General features: G+C 36.1%; 1 protein-coding gene across 1 annotated transcript; it reads left to right on the forward strand.

The window, feature by feature from the left end:
• Positions 1 to 4,940: 4,940 nt before the first annotated feature.
• LOC117416228 (sulfotransferase 6B1-like) lies at positions 4,941 to 7,160 on the forward strand. Its single transcript, XM_034027317.3, has 6 exons — positions 4,941 to 5,151; positions 5,286 to 5,494; positions 5,644 to 5,770; positions 5,946 to 6,040; positions 6,357 to 6,543; positions 6,677 to 7,160. The coding sequence occupies exons 1-6, from the start codon at positions 5,013 to 5,015 to the stop codon at positions 6,793 to 6,795; spliced, it is 876 nt and encodes a 291-aa protein (XP_033883208.1). The 5' UTR covers positions 4,941 to 5,012; the 3' UTR covers positions 6,796 to 7,160.
• Positions 7,161 to 8,534: the final 1,374 nt, after the last annotated feature.

An 8,534-nucleotide genomic window follows, 5' to 3' on the forward strand; every position in this document is an offset into this window, starting at 1 on the left:
TTTCACATGCCACTCAGTGACACAGCTATAGGACCCAGCAGGGTTTCTACTGGTATGGACTCTGATATCCTTGTTAGTACGTCTTAAACCAATTATTGCCATAGAACTATGGATCACCTGTATACCCTCCACCCAAAAAATAGAAATTTTTAATTGTTCATTATTATAAAAAGTGTTAAAATCAAATATAGATACAATTTTTTCAAAAGCTGTATACTCACTACCTTATGAGCCTCTTCATCTATTCTCTTCCATTTTACTTGCCTTGGTGATGGAGTTGAGGAACAAACCGCTCCAGTATTTCTTGTGTAAAGGTGGATTTACTAATAATATAAAACCACCCATAATTATTTAACTTCTTATGAGTGTTTTTTGGTTTTATTTGTAAACCATTTGTAACACCCCCTCAGACAAGGGGCGTGCAAACATAGGTTAAAAGATTTAAAACACAGAGGGGTTATTTTGAATATCAGAGCATATTTTGAAAGCTCAGAGCAAAATATTATATAATAATTGATCAGGTTCTTTTTATTCAGATCTAAAATACAGTGAACAGTGTCACCAGGAAAAACACACAGGCATACCAAATCAATGGAAATTAATTGATTGGACAGCACGTTTAAAAGTAGCGTCAACACATTATTCAAGATCCTTATAGAAGACCACAACTATTCAATTCACCAGGAATTACTCAGTACACATTTTCCATTGACAGGTAGTCATCATGAATAGAATTAGTCAAAATAGTTATTTTAATCAACCAAGTGTAAACTGCAATATTTCACATTGAAAAGGGCTTCTAACACACACATGCACACAATGTCTGTGCAAGGGAGGGAACTTCACAAAGAAAAATCAGTATGACAAAATCTCACGTTAATTACAGAACCGTCAATTTCGGGTGGCTACCGACAGGCTAAAAATGTTTAATTCGCTCGGGTTCAATATTTCAAATAATCGGTAGGAAAGTCCAGTTACAGGCCGATCTCACTTTCATCTGTTACTCTCTATAATCAATCCTGCACAAACAAAACCCCAAGACAAAAGACAGACGTACACAAACCCCCAGGATGGCCGTACTGTTTCTAAGAAATGTGGGCTACAGTATTTATATTCATGTGCGTAAAACTATCAATAATTCAATTAGTCTGTATTCAATAAGGCACAAATCACATAAACATGTAAAATTATAATAATGAAACATGCAATCGCAAAATAAATATGTGAAGGATAACAGGCCATTATTGACCCTGTTACATATTCCCTACCATATCTTAATATATAAAGAAGAAAGTTTGTCTGTCGGTCTTTCTTTTTGTTCCTTTATGCATTCGGACCCCGCAGGAGCCAGTGCAACCAAACTTTGCATGGCATCCTCTTTCATCCAGGGGAAGGTCGAGAGCTATGTTTGGATCAAAAATGTTGACCTCCGGGGTACTTTATTTAGTAACCCCATTGCTGGATCTCTAAGTAGCCATGTATCATTAATGAAACCCACAAAACCAAAAATAAATAAATAAAAAGAACAAAAATTGTAAAAAATTTAAAAATGGCAAAAAAAAAAAAAAGTTAAAAAAAGGGAAAGGGGTCCGAGCGCATTGTGCGACACCCAAGATCGGTAACCTATAGGAAACCATAAGGCTACCATTCCCCAATTTGTCATGCATGAAATATTGAATTTCTCCAGGTAACATCGGGTACTTCAGCTAGTATTTTATAAAATAAAGCCACAGCTTACAGTAAACATTGAATTGTGTAACATGGCTCTAATATGCACAGGATGTAATGACACATCTCATGGTTTTGTGACACTAATTCAGTCTAGTATTTGCAAGGAAATGTCACAACCTGTTCCATTGCATCTATTGTCTTGTCATACTTAAGATACAGGTACCGGTAGTAGCAAAATCTATTTTACCCTGATTTATTCCTTTCTCAAACATTTTGGTTTTAACCATATGATGAAAAAAGTTATCCTCTTTGTTAAATATTTGAACACAGAATAATATAATAAATAACATAATTATTTAGCAGACGCTTTTATCAAAAGCAACTTACAGAGACTAGGGTGTGAGCTAAGCATCAACAACTGCTGCTGCTGCTGCTGCTGCTGCACAGTCACTTACAATAGGACCTGGGTTTTACATCTCATGAAAAGGACAGAGCACAAGGAGGTTAAGTGACTTGCTCAGGGTCACACACATTGAGTCAGCGGTTCAGCACGGATTTGAACTGGGGGCCTCCTGGTACAAAGCCCTTTGCTTTAACTATTGGCCCACCAAGTTTGCCTTTGAAATCTCAATTTCTGCATATTTAATATGAGGCTTTTGAATAAATGTGTCCAAGTTAATGACATTATTACCTACTACAACTCGACAAGAACATCAACTTCAGAATAGATTTTTTAAATACAAATACCAATTTAATAAAACTAAGCACCCTTGTCAATGTTTCCTATTCTACCTGTTGCATTACCTTCAATCCATTAGACCAATTAATTACAAAAAGGCAATACAGACTATATGCATCGTATTGTATAGGCTTTAACAATATATAAATTCCCTGAAGAAGTTAATATGATGGTTTGTAACATACCTCCCACTTTCCATGGATTGCCCAGAGCTAACCAAATCGCACCAGTGTGCATCGCTTAATTCAAAATCACAACATGGGAGACATGGCAGGACACAACACAAGCATTCTTCAGTTTGAACTTTGCATTACATTTTTTATTTTGCTTTATTGAAATTGGTGTGTCCGAGAATTAAATTTGGAGATAAACTTTCTAAATTTCATGCCTTGACTTAGGATCTGTTCTAAATCTCTGCTTTGTGGGGGACAACTGGATTCTGCATTCTGAATCACACTTTTTTATTACTAAACCCACAAATACATATTTTCAATTCACACTTTAATTGTATGTATACAGCTGTTTAAGTGTTTTGTCATTTGTTTGTCTGTACAGTAATTGTAACGGAACAAAGCTTACAAAAGATGTTGAGGATCCTGAGAAAAGAGGAAAGTGACACCCAACTTCAATTGTGCAAAAATCCCGGCTTTGGTTGTGGTCAGACAGTCATGGAGGGTTGTCACTACGTTTCTGTTACGCCACGCAATGGCTTAGTTTACATGCAACCTTAACATGCAACGTGAATTCTGTGCACATCTTCCACATATTTCTGCATTTGAAGAGCTCACATTCCTGCTCTGTGAAGCCAAGGGGCAATTGCTGGCCTGATGCTTGCCTGAAGCTTTCTGCCAATTCAATACACCATTGTGCCACTAGCGCTACACCTCTATTCAGGCACTTTGTAATAATCTCACAGACAGGACAGATGTAAGTGCCCTGCCCCTCAGGTTAAAACTGTTATTCCAGTACCCCGAGTTCTAGGAAGGAGCGAGGAATGGGAAAGAGGAGCATCTGAGAGGATGACGTGATTAGTAGAGCTTGCCAAGATCTGAGATGGGTACCGGTGTAAAATAAAAGTAAAACCTTGTTACATGACTGCTCTTGTTAGTACAGTAGACTCTGCATATCAGAACTCCACCTAAGAGAACACTTCGGAACCCCCTTGTGGCGAAACTGATTTTTCCCATTGTAAATACTCCGGCTAAGGATCAGGAACTACGCTTAAAAGAACGGCTTCTTGGCACCGATAGCGATTTGTTTGCAACTGATACAGTACTGGTTTGTAACCTGACAACTCATCATCATCAAACTTAAATTAAAATGGTTTATTCAGTCTTTTCAAAAGTGACTTGTCATCGCGAGAGTGTCTTGAGGCACACTGATTGGTTTATTTGTTTATTTATTGGTTTTAAAAAAAGGCTTTATCTCCTGAGTCAGGATCAATCATACAACAAGTTCCTTACAATAAAATCAAATGTGCATATGTTGCCCATTTGGAAAAAATGAAACATATTGTTTTATTTAATCTGAAAATAATTAAAAAAACACTTCTTAGTACAGTACATTCATAACATTTCTGCATGGCTTCCCTGCTATGGGTGCGTCTGTTGGTTTCACTCAGCTCATTGACCGGCACACTGCACTGCAGCGCCATCCCAGTCATGACTGTACTAGAGCATCTCCCTAAATTATTTACACAACCCTAACATGCGATACTGGAAGTGAATGAAAACAAGTATGTTAAAAAATTTCTTTATCTCCTGAGTCAGGATCAATCATACAACAAGTTCCTGACAATAAAATCAAATGTGCATGGAAAAATGGAAAGTGGCACATGGCTGAATGTCTCATGCAGCTCAAAAGAGTCAATCCACAACTGGCCTTCAGCCTCGGTCTGTTCACTTCTAACACACAAAGACTTTCACCTTCCTACAAGCCTGTATTATACTCCATCACAATCTTTCTAACCAATTTAGAAAATTCATTTCTATAAAGTAATCGTGTGTAATAGGAATGATTTGAGATTTCAAACATGGAAGTTTTATCACTACTTCACTACACTTCAGAACAGGAGCAGGGCAGCAGTGTGGAGTAATGGTTAGGGGCTCTGGCCTCTGGATCGGAGGGTTGTTGGTTCAATCCCAGGTGGAGACACTGCTACTGTACCTTGGAGCAAGGTACTTTACCTAGATTGCACCAGTAAAAACTCAACTGTATAAATGGGAAATTGCATGTAAAAATAACGTGATATCTTCTAACAATTGTAAGTCGCCCTGGATAAGGGAGTCTGCTAAGAAAAACATAATAACAAGTAAGATATTATTTGAATAGATGGGATTATAATTTTAGGTGTGGATATAAAACACAGAAGGGACTCTAACTCAGCCCTATTAAATGCCTCATCATCTTTACGACAGAGACTTGATTACACCATTTCCTTCTGGTATGTTTCTAAAAACATTCCTTTACATCACTGATAGTTTCCGGTTCCCAGCTGAAAGATTGATATATAAAGAGAGAAATGTTTCTCATGGACCCAGATAACGCAGTATCAAGCTCTTTCTGAAGACATTTGACAAACTCTAAAGACATTCATCTCAAGATGCCAGAACAGACTGAGCTCATTCACACCTTCAATGGCATTCCATTTTCTACAAGAGTATCAAAAGAGCTCCTTCAGTCCCTGGACACCTTTGAAGCCAGAGAAGACGACGTGTTATTAGTTTCCTATCCAAAATCAGGTAAGACACATTTCGGAATATTATTTTATATCTTCCCATGTACTTTAATAACTATTAAAAGTTGGTCTATCAGAAATGGGTAGATCAGTATACACAGACTACTTGACTGATGTGTGTTTTGAAACTCTTCCTAGGCACGCACTGGCTTACAGAGATTATGAAGAATCTGTACCACAGCCACAATGAAGACAATGGGGTTAGCAAAGTGACACTGACATCACCTCTGGAGTTCGGAGATCTCTCCAAGTTCGATGAGCTGAGAAACCTCCCCAACAAGAGGCTCATCCCAACACACCTCAACTATGAAATGATCCCAGTGCAGTTCAAAACGAAAAAATGCAAGGTAACAGAAAACAGCCATTATGTCTATTGCTTTATCAAATAACACGACCATGAAATAATAATAATGCAAAGTATAACAGCAAAATTATTAAGTCTGAGCTTGTGTCTGAATCACACAAACTAAAACTATTATCTTGTTCTTGTTTACAGATGATTTATGTGATCAGAAATCCTAAGGACACAGCTGTTTCATTGTACCATTATTACAAGCAGAACCCCAATCTGCCCAAGATTGAGAAATGGTCCACCTTTTTAGAAATGTTCTTGAAAGGAGAAGGTAAATATGAGTAATGTTTAGATAGAGATGGAAAAATATGAAGAACATGAATTAAATCTGTATGTAGTTAAAATAGTTACCACCATGTCATTTTATTTTTTATGTCGGACATGATATATGATGCAAAAATGTTAATTCGATACAATAATTTGCTTTGCCTGTATTTGTATTGCAGTTGTGTGCGGTTCCTGGATTGACCATGTCCTTAGCTGGGAAAAGAGTAAAACTGATGAAAATGTCCTTGTTCTGTACTACGAGTCCTTAAAGGAGGTGAGTTCAAAATGGAGCACAGGCATGGACATCATCCATTTGATATTGTCTTACATTAGGGTAGAACTAAATCATTAACAACTAAAAAGTCACTTTGAGGAATCAAATTAACTGGAACTATCCCTGTTATATATTCTATAGCAGATGCATGTTGGGGAAATTTCTAGAAAACATTATTTAGATTCTTTTGAACATGATGGTCTGATTTTTTTCTTTTACATGCTATCCCACTGGGGTTAATTCAATCAATTAACACTAATACATTTAGCCATTCCCTCAATGTAAAACTAAACTGTCAAATGTATGTTTTTCACAGGATCTTCCAAAATATGTCAAGGAGATCAGCACATTTTTGGGCATCAATGTCACTGAAGAGCAAGTCAAAGACATTTCAAAGAAATCTTCCTTCAGTGAAATGAAGGAAAAGGCAGAGAAGGAGAAAGTGAATCCAAACCACACGGTCTGTGTACTGACTTCCAACAAGAAGCTGATATTTAGGAAAGGTAAGAGTTGCATCACCACTGAACTAAAACTAAAGCAGTGTAATGCTAAAAGAGAGACCATTAATAAGCCCAAAACAACAGGGTATTCATTGACTTATGCAAATAATACATTCAAATACTTTATTTCTTTCAGGTACTGTTGGTGACTGGAAAAATCATTTCACTTCCAAGCAGAATGCCAGGTTTGATGAGCTGTTCAATGAAAAAATCAACTCCAGTGAATTAGCAAGACGTGTGGAATATGAGAGTTAGAATATAAAGAGCAATGGCACACTTATTGTATTAATGATGTAAATAAACTGCAATACTGTAGTAAGGGGTTTCCCAATGTAATATCTTGTCAAAACTGACTCCCTTGTTATTGGGTGAAATCTGTAACTCATGGCACTTTTTGCTGGGAACACGTTTGATTCACTTTGTTTTGGTAAATCAAAAGGAAAATATTTTTGTATTAAATGTATAAATGTACTTTCTTAAAATAATATGTATTTATTTATTTATTTTATTATTTGTGTATGTGCTTGGAATTGTTTTCTCTGTTCAGTGGTTATTTTCTGCACAGCATTAATGTATAAATAGATGTTAAATTCTTGCACACAATAAAGATTTACAAACTACAGAATTGCTGAATTCTAGTTATTATTGACAAGTGGAATACAAAAGCTTCCTATTAATCATACAATGAAGAAGTATTTTTGTTTAGCTTTTGGAAAACAAACAAACTAAAAACCAACCACGTTTCTGTTTTTAATGTGTGGATACTGTAAAGGCAACCTAACAACATCCCATCTATTATTTTGAGAAGTCAAAGAAAAGAGGAAAGTGACACAGAGTTGTACAGCTAATTTGATTGCCTTTCATCCCTGGTTTGTTGTGGTCAATAGGTTATGTCAGGCCATCGTTCTTTTTCACATGCCACTCAGTGACACAGCTATAGGACCCAGCAGGGTTTCTACTGGTATAGACTCTGATATCCTTGTTAGTACGTCTTAAACCAGTTATTGCCATAGAACTATGGATCACCTGTGTACCCTTCACCCAAAAAATATAAATTTTTAATTGTTCATTATTATAAAAAGTGTTAAAATCAAATATAGATACCATTTTTTCAAAAGCTGTATACTCACTACCTTATGAGCCTCTTCACCTATTCTCTTCCATTTTACTTGCCTTAGTGATGGAGTTGAGGAACAAACCGCTCCAGTATTTCTTTTTTTTTTATGTGTAATGGTGGATTTACTAACATTATAAAATGTCCCATTATACTATTTAATGAATTAAAACATGTTTTTAAATATAAAAACTAAAACCCAAATATGCAGAACTGGAGGCGGGGAGTAATCTATAATCCTGTACAGTATGTTTATAAATTACTGGTGTAGAAAGTGTAATAATGCATGTTATTACACTTTCTAGATCAGTTTAGTTCAAAACATAATGGTTGGGGTGTGGGTGGGGGGTCGGTGGGGTTCAGAACTTCGTAAATGATAACTCCACTGTTAATGAACAAATCGGTATGTAGCATTGATTTAGGTATTTTCAACTGGTCGTTATGGCTATTTCGTTATTAAATAATCGTGGTAATGTGGTTTCCGAAATTATGTTGATTTACGAAATAATATTATTATCTTAACAAGCAGTGCTTCTTGCTACAATTCTTCTTACTTTTTTGCTTGGGAATTTAAAAGGAAATCTGTGTTAATCGACATTTATAATGAGTTAATTTGCACTTGGAAAAGGAAGGAGTTAATTAACAAAAAAAAGTATATTACTCAACACAAAACAGCACATACGTTCTTTGGTGTTAAAAAAAATTGAATAAACAAACTGCAATATGGCTTTGCTGGGAGTGGCAGGGCCGGGGTTAATTTCTTAGATTTACCAGATGACGATCTAAAAAGCTTGATTGCATCTACCCTACGTAATCAGGAGCAGCTAACAAAATATTAAAAGGTAGTTTTATGAACCCAATGTAAATGTTACTACCAATA

The sequence above is a fragment of the Acipenser ruthenus genome, chromosome 7 (assembly GCF_902713425.1).
Source record: "Acipenser ruthenus chromosome 7, fAciRut3.2 maternal haplotype, whole genome shotgun sequence".
Lineage (NCBI taxonomy): Eukaryota > Metazoa > Chordata > Actinopteri > Acipenseriformes > Acipenseridae > Acipenser > Acipenser ruthenus.

Excerpts from the sequence above, each read along its gene's own strand:
- LOC117416228 (XM_034027317.3), top strand. The coding sequence starts at position 5,013 with ATGCCAGAACAGACTGAGCTCATTCACACCTTCAATGGCATTCCATTT. Across the intron at positions 5,495-5,643 it reads TCAAAACGAAAAAATGCAAG|ATGATTTATGTGATCAGAAA; the intron begins GTAACAGAAAAC and ends TCTTGTTTACAG. Across the intron at positions 6,544-6,676 it reads GAAGCTGATATTTAGGAAAG|GTACTGTTGGTGACTGGAAA; the intron begins GTAAGAGTTGCA and ends TATTTCTTTCAG.